The following is a 13,919-nucleotide window of genomic DNA, read 5'->3' on the forward strand; positions in this document are numbered from 1 at the left end:
CAATCTCTTAGCTGGTATGGGTACTAGCCTGCTAACCAGACACATCTAGTCATGCTAACAACATTGCCCAGTGGTAAGAAGTTTTAGGTCACACTTCAGACTTTAATGTGTCTGTTGAGCTGCTAGAAGAGATGTGATTGGTGCTCAGTAACTGTTAAAATAATAGAAGCTTTACCCTCACTACCTTGGACTACAATATTTTAGAAAACGTAGTGCATTTTAGTGTTACATAACTCTACCTTTTTGTTTTTATTAAAAGACTGATCCTGGCTGGCTGAACTGGCAGCATGCTTGGGTGAGGTTTGCTTTTTTTGATTAAAAAAAAAAATTAAACATGGTGAACAAAATTGGATTCCAGTGATGGACTGAGATTGATGGCCTAACAAGGGTGTTGAGGATTTATTTCCTACTGGAGGATTTATTTCCCCTGCTTTTAGGGCCTTGAGTAGTCTTCAGACTTGCTGCCGAGTGTCAGGAATGGCCACTCCAAATGAATTTTGGGAGTAGAGAGGCAGTTCTTCAGGTAAGAAGGATGAAGTCGACTTTAAGCAAGAGCCTATGTAAGATAACATGTAAGGTAATATGGTGCTCCTTACCTTCATAACTTGATGTTAAAGGTCCTGTTGAGAAGTATTGCCTGCTGTTATGTGGACTATTTTGTAAGCTGTTCAGCTGACTTTACTGTTATATTATTATTGAGATAATTTTGTTTTGTCTTTTATTTGTTTTTCTAAACAAACTTGGAATGGAAGCAGGTGAATCTGATTTGTTATAACTTCTAGGATTGGACCATCTCCCATCTCCCACTCCAACCCCCATCTTTAATCTAAAGGAAATGGAGAATGACCATCTTTTCTTCCTCCAGAAGGACTTGTTTACAGAAAAGGTCTTTGGCCCTAAAACTTAACTCCACTGTGCCACCCCCACAGGGCTGGCTTTTTGCCCATGGCTGACAGTGGTGACAGAAGTGTCTTTTGAGGCAGAGGTGAGATATGAAGTGACTTTGGGGACTCCTCTCTCCTGAAGACCTTTGTTAGGAAAGAAAGGGCCGGCCATACTTCTGCCCACATGTATTTGGTTGTGACCTCCTTGCTTCTGAGTCATAAGGAGAGGACATATAAGGAGTGTTGAGATAAATAGGGCTGTTCTGCCTCCAGGGACAATGTTTCTGTAACAGGTTGGGAGGCACTGGACACTGGATCCAGCATGTTGTAACAGTGGGAGGGCAGAGCCTGACTGCTGAGACAACCCTCAGGCCTCCGAAGCACACGTGTCTTTGTCTCTTATGTCCCTGTCTCACTTTGGCCTGTCTTAGACCATCCATGCATAGTATGAGCACCAAAGGTGCCCAGTGGACCTCGGAGCACATCAGAACTGGGGTGACTGTGTTTTAAAAGAAAAACATAGTGACACATCAACCGGAATTATCTTTCATAAATGGAATTCTCTGTACCTTAATGTAAGATCACTGAAATGAATTTCTTTTGAATAAGTCTTAAAGTGCCAGTCAAAAGTTTTGGTATATGGTATTGACAAAATTCACTCGTGTTAATCTGTGGTGCTATACAATACTGTGTAATTGGTCCATCACAGAGTGTTCAGAGGAGGAGAGAAACTGGTTTGTAAGTGGCCAGAAATATATTGTAGTATCACGCAGATCTAATACCAAAGTGTAACGTGGTTAAGTTTAATTAACTCTAGTATGTTTTCTCTTTTGTTTCCTAGACTTCATGAGGAAATAATTGACTTCTATAACTTCATGTCCCCTTGTCCTGAAGAAGCAGCCATGAGAAGAGAGGTGGTGAAACGGATCGAAACTGTGGTTAAAGATCTTTGGCCAACAGCTGATGTGGGTATAGTCTTTGTACTTCTTTGTCACATACAAGTAAATGTAAGCACCCAACATTGTAACGTGTTAGTCCTGTCTGTGCAGACCTATGTCTCCCTTATTGGCCCAAGGCAGGGATTCTCCAGATGTGGACCTGGGCCAGGCAGCAGCATATCTGTCACCTGAGAGCTTGTTAGAAATGCACCTGCTGAGTCAGACACCTTGGAGGAGGGGCAGGAGTCTGTGTTTAACATGCCTTCCTGGTGGTCCTGACATATATAAGTGTGAGGACCACTGGCCCAACAGAAGGTTTTTTGGAATGGTGTGATTATTTTTCTTTTAAGTTCACCTTAAGGTTAGAAATTTTACCCCTTCCCCACCACTCATCATAGCCTAAGTTCATTTTTGTGAAAATTGAAAGTGCTTCCTCACTTACCACTTTTACAGTAAATGAACTAGAGTCCATTGAGTTGAGGGCCACTGACATTTGTAGTGCTTAGCGCAGGCAGCATGAACATGTCATCTGACCAACTTATGATGGTCCGCCCACAGGCTCCTGTCCTAATCAGTCAGCCTCTCCTACCAGTGACCAGGGACTATGACTGGTGGCCCACAGTGATGGAGATGAGCTGGCAGCTGAAGAGCATGTGAGCTCCCAGTGAGCCAGGCAGCAGCTTGATTCCCCTCCACTTTTAAAGTGACTTATTACAATATCTTTGGCTTTAACTTTAGTGCCCTGGCATAGTGCCCTGCCTCTGTGTCCCAGCTATGGGTTTGAAAGTTTTTGGAGAGTTTGAACCAGGCTCTAAAAAGTCCTTGGCTTTGGCAGGTGTGGCAAGGCCAATAATTATTTTGTCGCTTAATTTTGAGTTTTTAAAAATTCCTTTTTGGGGAAGGTCTTTAACTTAAAAGATAACTAGATTTCATTGGATTGTTTTTGGATCCTCCCAACGTGCAGGGCAATTTAAATTTTACCCCGAAGTAGGAGTGAGGCCTTTCTTTCAGTGAGAAGTAATCAAAGGATGACTGAATTATCACCAGTTCTAAGACAATTATTCTTTCTTTCAGGTCCAGATATTTGGCAGCTTTAGTACTGGTCTCTATCTTCCAACGAGGTGAGTGCCGGATTAGTGTTTATGTTTACTGGGAGCAGGGGAATGGCGGTGTCTCTGTCTGTTTTCAGGGCTCATAGTAGGTTTCTTCAAGTCTAAGGCTAGAAGTATGAGCTAAAGGAAAAGACTAGAGAGCACAGAGGGGACATAGGAAATAAAATTTAATTTACTATTATGGTAATTGATTGCTTTGTATTTTTTTCTTGTGTTTCATTTGATGGGGTATGAAAGTGCTGGACACTAGAAACATTAAGAAGATGAGTAAGAGGACCAGGGGAAGAAAATGCAATAGAAAACATTCCGCTTATATTTTTGGATATGTTTTGAAAAATTGATCTTATGTTTTCATGAAGATTCAAGCAAAATTTTAATTAAATAATACTCATTAAGCTGTATATTTGACAGAAAATTGTCAAACAAATTTACATGCTAAAGTCATTCTTCAGTGTTTCCCTATCTCCTGGAAGCCAATTCCCGCATGACAGCAGGGCTGAATCTGGAGTGGCTGAAGGGCATTTCCCCAAACCTGAAAAGGATGCAAAAAATGATTGCTTGCTGCCAGACAGCTAAGGGCATCTCAGTCTACATGTTATTGCCTCCTACTGGCCAAACACCTGGACAGCCGTAGGCAGTTTCTCCAAAACCTGATAATCTGACAATGGACTCTGCATACGAAACCTGACCCTTTGATATGTATATCTCCACATTGCCTTAGGACAATTTGTGTTAATAAAAAGCAAGGGGTCCTGAGACAAGATCATCTTAGTTTCTTTAGCTAGGCTCCTCTGACTCCCTATAATGCCTTTCAAAATTATGCTTCATCTCTGGACTCTTTATTAAGTTACGCACACCCCTTCTAGATGCTGGAACAAGAACCCCGGCACCTATCAAGGACAATTTTAATATCCAAATCAATTTATGTACATTGTTTCATTTAAAGTCTATTTTTTTATTAACCCCCTGTTAGTATTTTGAGACTAAAGAGGCTGTAATCTCAGGGTTTGGAGTGGGCATTGGCAGGGCTAATGGGGAATTGAATAGCTTCAAGGAGTCCAGGAGTCCCGGGTCAGCATGAGTGACCCAGCATATATAGCACAGAGTGAGGGCCCAGAAACCTCAGAGGGGCAGACACTTTATTTCAGTCCCTTATTACCTCGTGATGTTGGGAGATTCTGTCAGCCTTTTTGTTTTCAGTCTTTATGTTATAAATATTACTTCATAAGCTACATTTTCTCTCCCTGAAAGGGATATTGGTAATAGGGTTACCTTGAGGGAGATGGGAGTGCAGGCTGTGGCACCAGCTCATCCCAGATGTCTGTGTTACCGCATGGTGAGGCGAGCAGCAGTTTATGGCCACTTTCCTTTTGTCCAGTGACATCGACTTAGTGGTCTTTGGAAAATGGGAGCGTCCTCCTCTCCAACTCTTGGAGCAGGCCCTGAGGAAGCACAACGTGGCTGAGCCAGGCTCCATCAAAGTTCTGGACAAAGCTACAGTAAGTAAGGCTGCTCCGATGCCGGGGTGATTAACGGGTTGTTTGCAGCAGCTATTGGTTATGTTTCTGAAGACTTCTCTACTTTTGGTGTAAATGTGCTTTCTAGTTGTTGTCACCAGCTGAGAACCGGTTCAGTGACAGTCCGAATCACAAGTTGTGAGAGCATCCGACTGTTCCCGGCACTAAGATACATGACTGTCGACTTCTCTTAGGGCAGTGGTTCTCAACCTTCCTAATGCTGCGACCTTTTAATACAGTTCCTCATGTTGTGACCCCCAATTTCATTGTTACAATTTGAACACAAGTAAAGCATAGTGATTAATCACAAAAACAATATGTAATTATATATGTGTTTTCCGATGGTCTTAGGCGACCCCTGTGAAAGGGTCGTTTGACCCCCAAAGGGGTCTCGACCCACAGGTTGAGAACCGCTGTCTTAGAGTGTGTGAAGAAAGGATGTTAGTACCTGAAACGAGACGTGTTCAGTTGCTGTCCTTTCTGGAGTATGTAACTGAATGATTAAACCATGTCTTTTATTACATAGAAAAAGATTACTATTCGCCAAGTTATACTTCAGAAAGAAATACTTACCTTTTTCATTCTAAAAGTACACATTTATGAAAAACTCTTATCTTGGGAGGAGTTGGAAGATGAGACTGATTTTGAAGCATGTGTGTCAAGGTTTCTCTATGTCCAAGATTAGAAACAGTGCAGGAATTGTAAGTTACTTGCCTGTTGTGTGATAGTTATTAGCTCATCTAGACTACAGGCTAACATTTCATTTTTAAATTGTTTCAACCTGTATGAAGCCAGACTAAGTCCTTTTAGTTTTAAGAAAATTGTCAGAAATTAAGCTGTATCTTGCTCATGTAGTGGAGCCATTTGCTCACCTGCCTTCTAGCACCATGGATAAGTTTGGGCCATTTTTTAAACCACTTATAGGCATTATCTCAGTTAATCCTCCAAGGCATTCTCATTGGCAGAAGCTATTATTTTTCACATTTGACAGGTGAGGAAACTGAGGCACGGAGAGGTTAGGTAATTAGCCCAGGGTGGGCTCAACAGCCACACCTTTTCTTCTGCTGCCAGAGGTCCACTGTCACCGGGTGTCCTTGGCAGTTGGCCTAGGGGGGAGCATTTTAGATCAGGTTGTGCACTGAAAACCCTGTGTCTCTATTGACTTCTGGACATTTTAAACCTTTAGTTAGATCCCATTTGTTTTGGTAAAGGGAATGCAACCTTTTTAGTTTTTAGAGGCTGAATGACTAAAACATTGCCTTCTGGAAAAACACAATTTTGGGGGTGGGGATGATTTAAATGATTGTTTGGGCATCTTTTATGAGGCCAGTTTTTTTAAAAAATGTCTTTTTATTGATTTCAGAGAGGAAGGGAGAGGGAGAGAGAGATGAAACATCAATGCTGAGAGAGAACCATTGATTGGCTGCCTCCTGTACACCTACTGGGGATCAAGCCTGCAACCCAGGCATGTGTCCTGACTAGGAATCGAACCATGACCTCCTGGTTCATAGGTTAAACTTTAATCATAGAGCCACACTGGGCAGTCTTGAGGCCAGTTTTGAGTGCCTTTGGTGATAATTTCTATTGATGAGTATTTTCAAAATGGCCTTTTATTCTCTGACTAGAAGCCCAGCCCATGATTGAAATCGCGTGTGGAGGCGCCTCACCTCCCGCTGTATGTGGAGGCACCCCACAGGCTGCCGTGGAAGTCAGGCCGGACTCGCACCATGGGCAGCTGGGACCCAGGCCTGACTCGCACAGCGCCAGCCACCATGGGAGTCAGGCCTGACTGACGCTGTGGGTGGCCGGGACCTGCGCCTGACTTCCACCCCAGGCCCCCTTGCCCCCCTGCCTGTGTCCACTCTGGGGCTGCCTGAGCCGTCACGGCGGCTTGGCCAGCCCCAGGCCTCCCCTGCCCTCCTGCCTGTGTCTGCTCAGGGCCGGCGGAGCCGCCGGGCCTGCTGGGGCAGGCCCCCCTGTGTCTGTCTCCGTCTCTACTCGGGGCCTCACCTGAGCGCACCACCTCCTCCTGTCTGGTCATGACCCATTACGGCATCCCGGCTTAATTTTCATATTGCCTCTTTATATAAATAGATTTTTTAGGGGGGATTTTGTTTTCTTTTATTTTGTTTTAAAGATTGAAACCCACAGTAGAATTGTTTGGAGAAACAACATCAGTACAAATTATAATTCTAAAAATGGCTTTGAAGTTCTCTTGAATGTTTTCAGAAATTCTAGCAAACATAATTTGGGGACAGGAGTTCCTGCCGATAATCAGGCACTTGTGGTGGAGCTGAACTGGGACTTAGCTGGCCTTTCCATGTGGTAGGCAGGTGTGTGGAGCCCGGGCCTTCCACCCCTCTTTCTCCTTCCCTCAGCACCTGTTCCCCTTTGCCCCATCTCATTGGCAGAAGCAGATAGTGGCCATGATGGATGCTTGATCACTGGCAAGATGCTGAGTCATGCCAGCAGGGCTGGGCAGAGGTGTTGCTGGGGTGGGGGGTGGGGGGGGTGTTCTTGGGTTCTAAGGACTAGAGGTTAACTCTGGCAAAAAGTCCCTTTTCTTCGCATCTTTAAAATTTTGGATTTATGATCTCTAAGCCCATTTTGTAAATAATTTTTTAAAAGCCTCTCTGTACAACTTTGGAAACATTTTGATGCCTGACTGTGTAGATTGTTGCATATTGAAGCACAATTTTTCAAATTAAACTTTTGCAGGTACCAATAATAAAACTCACAGACCAGGAGACTGAAGTTAAAGTTGACATCAGCTTCAACATGGAGACTGGGGTCCGGGCAGCAGAGTTCATCAAGAATTATATGAAGGTACTGCCATTAGCAAGTTAACACAATAAAAATCAGGGACTTAAGATGTTATGTTGGGTATTGTTTCTCTTACAAATGTTAAAACTTTAAACTGATTGTTCATAATAATAGAGCCTGTACAGTTGCGTTATTTATCCTCAACTGAAAAACAGCTCTGTAGTTTCAATTGCCTGTAGTCTGGGTGCTGCTTCTTCCCACAGTTTCAGGGACCTTGCTCTCCTTCTGTTTCTCCTTTCCTTTACATCATGTGTTGTTTGAGAGCTCATTTCTACCCCACGGACATGAAAACAACAGAAGTTTCCTCTGTCTCCCACCCCTTCTCCCGCCTGTGCATTTCCATGTTACCTTCACCCTGCTCTCCCTTTGGGAGGTCTGGACACTCATCCTGTCGTTGTCCCCTGCCTCATAAGCTTTCCCCCCTCCAACCTCCTCTGCTTTTCTCTGCGTGCCTCTGAGTGTTGGAGGTTCTTGCATTGGTTCCAGGACCTTCCCTTGATCACTGTCGCATCCTTCCTTCCCTTCACCTGCACAGCCCTCTGCCTGGCAGCAAGCCCTGGGAAGTATTTGAAGGAATGTACTCATTTATTCCCTGAGTTTTTCTTTGTGCAAGTTTTTCCACCTTGTAACTGGGGAGGAGCTCCCCAATGGTATCTTAATGAGCCCTTTGAGGATGAGCCTAGAGCAGTGATGGCGAACCTTTGACATGTGTGTCAGAGGTGACACTCGAACTCATTTTTTTGGTTTATTTTTCTTTGTTAAATGGCATTTAAATATATAAAATAAATATCAAAAATATTTACTTTGTTTTACTATGGTTGCAAATATCAAAAAATTTCTAAATGTGACACGGCACCAGAGTTAAGTTAGGGTTTTTCAAAATGCTGACATGCCAAGCTCAAAAGGTTCGCCATCACTGGCCTAGAGCTTTCCAAGGGGCAGGAGGATTGAGGAAGCTTTCTTTTCTACCATGTAAAATTTGCTATGTAATAAGTCTTCAAGGTATATAAACTAACTAGTAAATATTTCTCTTTTGGAATTTACAGAAATATTCATTGCTGCCTTACTTGATTTTAGTATTGAAACAGTTCCTCCTGCAGAGGGACCTGAATGAAGTTTTTACCGGTGGAATTAGCTCATATAGCCTAATTTTAATGGCCATTAGCTTTCTACAGGTGAGTGGGCTTTCTCCCCAGTAGGACTAGGTTCTTCCACGGTGGGTGTTCTGACCAGTTGCTGTGTGGGTCCCAGCTGTCCTCCTCTCCCTCCATTACTCTGTTTTGGTTTAGAAGAGATTGACTTCTAATTTTCATAATAAAACCCTATTTTGATGAATACTTCTTTCCTACTGTTCTTTATAGTTTATTTTGTAGCTGATTTAACTGTTAGAGGAGGGAGGGCTTATCTGGTTGTCAGTTAAGTGTATATCAGTCTAAACTCGAGGAAATACCTATACATTTAGAAAACTTTCAGACCTTGATATACAATAAAAACATTTTTCTTGGTGCTTGACTATGATTTATAGTGAAAACTATCTCAGAAAAAAGTTTGATACCGTATATGATAAAAACAGGAAAATTGCTAGTAGTCAGTACAACTCCTGGTTGCACTGCCTTCAGTTACTTTGACTTCTTTGGCCTGTCTGTGCAGAGATGCTATACAAAGAGGGAAAATGGAATTTTTCTACAGTTTTAATCCCATTGACATGTCTTTCACTCTCGCCTCCACAATGCTGCCCTTATAGCCACTCTTCCCTAATTTTCGAACATAATTTTGAAGTAACACAACCATCTCTTCTTAGCTTACTTTGTCATATACAGTATGTCCTCGGGTTACGTCGGAGACCCGTTCCTATGGTGTGACGTAATGTGATTTTTGCAGTAAGTCTGAACCCACCTACATAACCACCTACGTCACTCACATGGAGCACATACACAGCAGTAATGAAGTGAAACAGTAAAAAAAATTTAAAAGAAAGATAACAATTCCTGACTTTTACTTGTGGTAAATAAATAATAAAAAACAAAGCACATATGTACATACGTCAAAATGACGGAACTTTTTTTTTTTTTTTTTTTTTTATAAATACATGGGAGATGGCAATGTAACCATGAAATGACATATGTCGAGTCTGATGTAACCCCAGGACTGTCTGTATTCCTGATGTGAACTATTTTAGTAGCCATGTAATAATGACAACTCCTTACTTTTATTGCCCTTGGCCAAGTGCCTTTTGTTTAATTACCCCATGGGATCCTTGCAGCTCTCCTGTGACCTAGGAGCTTTGCCTAGCATGGGTGGGATTGTCTTTGTCATCTCCACATTCTTTAGTGCAGTGGTTCTCAACCTTCCTAATGCCGCGGCCCTTTAATACAGTTACTCATGTTGTGGTGACCCCAACCATAAAATTATTTTCATTGCTACTTCGTAACTGTAATTTTACTACTGTTATGAATTGTAATGTAAATATCTGATATGCAGGATGTATTTTCATTGTTACTAATTGAACATAATTAAAGCATAGTGATTAATCACAAAAACAATATGTAATTATATATGTGTTTTCCGATGGTCCTAGGTGACCCCTGTGAAAGGGTCATTCGACCCACAGGTTGAGAACCGCTGCTTTAGTGTCTTGCCCCTCCTGCCTCAAAACTGAATTGTAGCACCTGAGTTCATTTCATGGCTAATTGAGATAAGAAAACCCAGGCTTGCCCTGGGTAATCCTCAGGTATTTTATTTTGACTAGAAGGCAAGGAATAAGAAGGAGAGTAAGGTAAGGAAAAATAAGAATGCTACACTTGTGCCTTGGGAATATGCAAATCCTCAGAAGTCAAAGTTATGAACCCTAAAAATACTTTTAGGATTCCTCATGGAGGTCTGTGTTGTAAATTGTGCTTCTATCAGGATTTTTATTTTTGTGTGCTATCCAGTATAACTCTATGCAGTTGGCAGTGTTCTCTCTGCCCTTGCAGTCCAGCATGGGCCAACGGGCCAGATGCCTACTGAGCATTGGCCATGTTGCTAGCAAGACCGACAAATGGAATTTTTAATTAATTGGTCTTAATTTATCCTGCATAATAAAAGGGTAATGTGCAAATCTACTGTACAGTGGAATGACTGGTTGCTATGACGTGCACTGACACCAGGGGGCAGACGCTCAACGCAGGAGCTGCCCCGTGGTGGTCAGTGTGCTCCCATCGGGGAGCGCTGCTTAGCCAGAAGCTGGGTTCACGGCTGGCGAGCGCAGCAGTGGTGGTGGGAGCCTCTCCTGCCTAAAGAGCAGCACTAATGTCCGACTGCTAGCTTAGACCGCTCCCCCTAAGCAGCCTAAGCTGGCAGTTGGGTATCCCCTGAGGGCTCCTGGAATGTGAAAAAAGGCACAGGCCAAGCTGAGGAACACCTCCCCCCCCCCCCCCCCCTGTCACAACTAGGATCCCTTGGAGGGGTCCCACCAGGTGCATGAATTGTGCACCGGGCCTCTAGTTTAAATATAAATAGCCATATGTGGCTCGTGGCTTTTCTTATGGGCAGCACAGGCCTGCATTGCTCAGATTCGGGTCTCTTAAATCAGTTACTCAGGAAGGTGTTAGTAGACAGTGACTTAGGTTAAAAAAAAGTCCATTACCCACTTAAAGAAATTGTGGCGCCAAACTGAGGCTGATGCTAATCTCTATGACAAGTTTGCTATAAATATTATGATAGAATACTAAATTACTATACACAGTTAATGTTAATCCTTTCGCATTCTGGTTTTCTGTGATACTGTTTAATCTAATGCTGCCCCCTTTTGGTTGTATTTTGGAACAAAGAAATTAAGATTGGAATCTGTAAAATCACTTCCACCATCTAGACTGGCAATTTTCAACTTTTTTCATCTCATGGTACACATAAACTAGTTACTAAGTTCTGCAACACACCAAAAATGTTATATTTTTTGCCAATCTGACAAAAAAAGATAGGTATAATTTTGATTCATTCACATAGGATGACTATTGTTGTGTTGGCTGTTGTAATTTTTTTTTTTTTCATTTGACAATCTAAGGCAGGGGTAGGGAACATCAGCCTGTAGGCTATAGAAGGCCTGAGAAATCATTTGATGTGGCCCTGGCAAGGAATTAGGGGTGAGTTAATTAAATGTTTGACCAAATACAGCAGACTAATTTTTAGGTTGATAATTTTGTATGGCCTACAAGTGCTGTTATAAATATCCAAATGGCCCTTGGCAGAAAAAAGGTTCCCTACCCCTGATCTAAAGGAGAAGAGATCAATGCCCCTGATTGAATAGTTAGGTATTGCATGTTTTAAAAATTCTGTGGCACACCAGTTGAACATTGCTGATTTAGATGACCCTAAATTGTGCAGAATATGGCCCACTCATCAGTGATTAGGGACTTGTGGTTAATCAGATGTCTGTGTTTGTAGGAAGTTGCTGTATAGATTACCAGTTTCAAAGAATTGAAGTATAATAAAAACGTTCAGCTAGAAGGTTTTATTTCTTTTGAATTCTCTTTATTGACTAGGCTCTGTTACTGACTTTGGCAACTGCTCTGAGCGTCCCAATGCCTGTGGGTGAGTGGGTGCTGCTGAGGGCGGTCCTAGAAGAGATCACTGGGTAGCAGATTTCATTACATGCAATCTTCTTTAGAAATGACTTGAATCCATTGCTTTTACAGTTGCATCCAAGAATTGATGCCCGGAGAGCTGATGAAAACCTTGGAATGCTTCTTGTAGAATTTTTTGAACTCTATGGAAGAAATTTTAATTACTTGAAAACTGGTATTAGAATAAAAGAAGGAGGTGCCTATATTGCCAAAGAAGAGATCATGAAAGCCATGACCAGCGGGTATAGACCTTCGATGCTGTGCATTGAGGACCCCTTGCTGCCTGGTAATGGCACTTTGCTCTGAACTTGCCCCAAGCATGCAGGGGCATCCCTTCCCCAGTGTACCGGTGTGGTGGTGGTGGTGGTGGTGTATCCTCAGGCCCTGGCAGCCAAGGGCAGTTCATTAGGACTCCTACTGTCCTAAAGTTAATAGAGACAATTTACAATTCCTTACTTAATGCTTCTAATTACTTATTGCAAAGTTGCAATTTTATTTACATTCTGTAGTCAACCAGAAAGATGTAGAATGTGAAAATTAAGAAAAAAGTTTATATTTTATTATAAAACTATTACATATTTATCATAAACCATTTAATTTTCAGAAGTATGTAGTAGAGAAAGAGCAAAGTATGCTATACTTGCCTCCCATTTTGGTGTATATTTCTCCCCCCCCTTTTTTTTACATATATTGCAGCCTTATAAAAAATGGCATAATATACTACAAACAGATTTGCAATTTGTTTTTTACTTAACAGTGTATCCAAGACCCCCTTTTTTATGTGAATAGGGTCTGTTCAGTAACAAAGATTGCCAGCCACCTTGAAGAACCCAAACGAAGCAGGTCTCCAGTTTTCCAGTTTTATTCCTTTTATTGTTTTTAAGGGTGCTCATATTCCCAACCTTTGTGACAGTCTTTTAAGTTTTTGCCAATCTGATAAAATCATGCAATATAAATTTTCATTTAATTTACATTTCTTTAATGATAGTGAGGTTAAGCACATTGTTATTTATCAATTCCACAAATGTTTATTGAGCATCTATTAGGTGAGACACTGTTCTTACTGTTGGTGATAAAGTCAGTGACGGACAGGTGACAGAAAAGGTGGTGGAGATGTCAGCTCCAGGTACACTGCCCCTTTGTATGTCTTTTGTGTGAGTTCATGTGCTTTGTCATGTGTCTGCTGGACTGTTCCCTTACCAATTTTGTGAGACTGTAAGTTAGGGAAGCCTTTCTTTGTTGTACATGCTGTACTTTTATCTCCCAGTTTGTCATTTGCACCTGGATTTATCTTTATTGTTGAAAATGTTACATATGTCCCCCTTTTTCCCCATTGACCCCCTCCACCCCACACCTGCCCTCCCCCCAGACCTTTACCCCATTACTGTTTGTGTCCATGGGTTATGCATATACGTTCTTTGGGTTTGGTATTTTTTATTGTCCCCCTTCCCTCTGAGATTCGTCATGCTTCCATGTCTTTGGACCTATTTTGTTCATTAATGTCCACATATAAGTGAGATCATATACATCTTTAAGCACAAATTAAAATCAAATATTGGTATTTTTTTTAAATGGAAGAATTAGTTATCAGAGAAAATAGTAACATTAAATGATTAGATAATTTTATATGTAATATTATTTTAAAACTACTAAAGGAGCATAGATAGATGATTCTATTTGGCATCAAAAATTTTTTAAAATCATTGATTTTGTCACAAGAGGGAGCCCCATGTTTTCCAATTAATGCAAACACATTCTTATTAAATGAAATAAAGGAAAATTGACCCTGACTATGAATGAAGCTGTGCATTTTATAGCATAATCCATCACTGATAAGAAAATATTAGTTAGTATTAAATATCAGCAGTCACCTCCCTCTATTTCAGTTTATCTGGCTAGAAGAGGATAAAGCTTTTTCAAATGATTTATTTCACAAACAGAACTAGAACTGTGATGTGAAGGAAGCAAGCACACATGCATTAGAATACAGTCAAATATATTGTCCTGCTAACATGCTGCACAGAAAAGAGCAGAGGCCAGT

General features: G+C 41.6%; 1 protein-coding gene across 1 annotated transcript in view; it reads left to right on the top strand.

Moving 5' to 3' along the window:
- Positions 1–13,919, top strand: part of PAPD7 (PAP associated domain containing 7) — a 27,016-nt gene that overhangs the window by 2,950 nt on the left and 10,147 nt on the right. The window contains exons 2-8 of the mRNA XM_015563123.1: positions 516–523; positions 1,726–1,849; positions 2,897–2,943; positions 4,313–4,433; positions 7,170–7,277; positions 8,321–8,449; positions 11,951–12,164. Of these exons, the coding sequence (XP_015418609.1) occupies positions 1,760–1,849; positions 2,897–2,943; positions 4,313–4,433; positions 7,170–7,277; positions 8,321–8,449; positions 11,951–12,164 (709 nt within the window). The 5' untranslated portion in view covers positions 516–523; positions 1,726–1,759. The remainder of the gene's footprint in view (positions 1–515; positions 524–1,725; positions 1,850–2,896; positions 2,944–4,312; positions 4,434–7,169; positions 7,278–8,320; positions 8,450–11,950; positions 12,165–13,919) is intronic.

The sequence above is a fragment of the Myotis davidii genome, unplaced genomic scaffold (assembly GCF_000327345.1).
Source record: "Myotis davidii unplaced genomic scaffold, ASM32734v1 scaffold135, whole genome shotgun sequence".
Classification (NCBI taxonomy): domain Eukaryota; kingdom Metazoa; phylum Chordata; class Mammalia; order Chiroptera; family Vespertilionidae; genus Myotis; species Myotis davidii.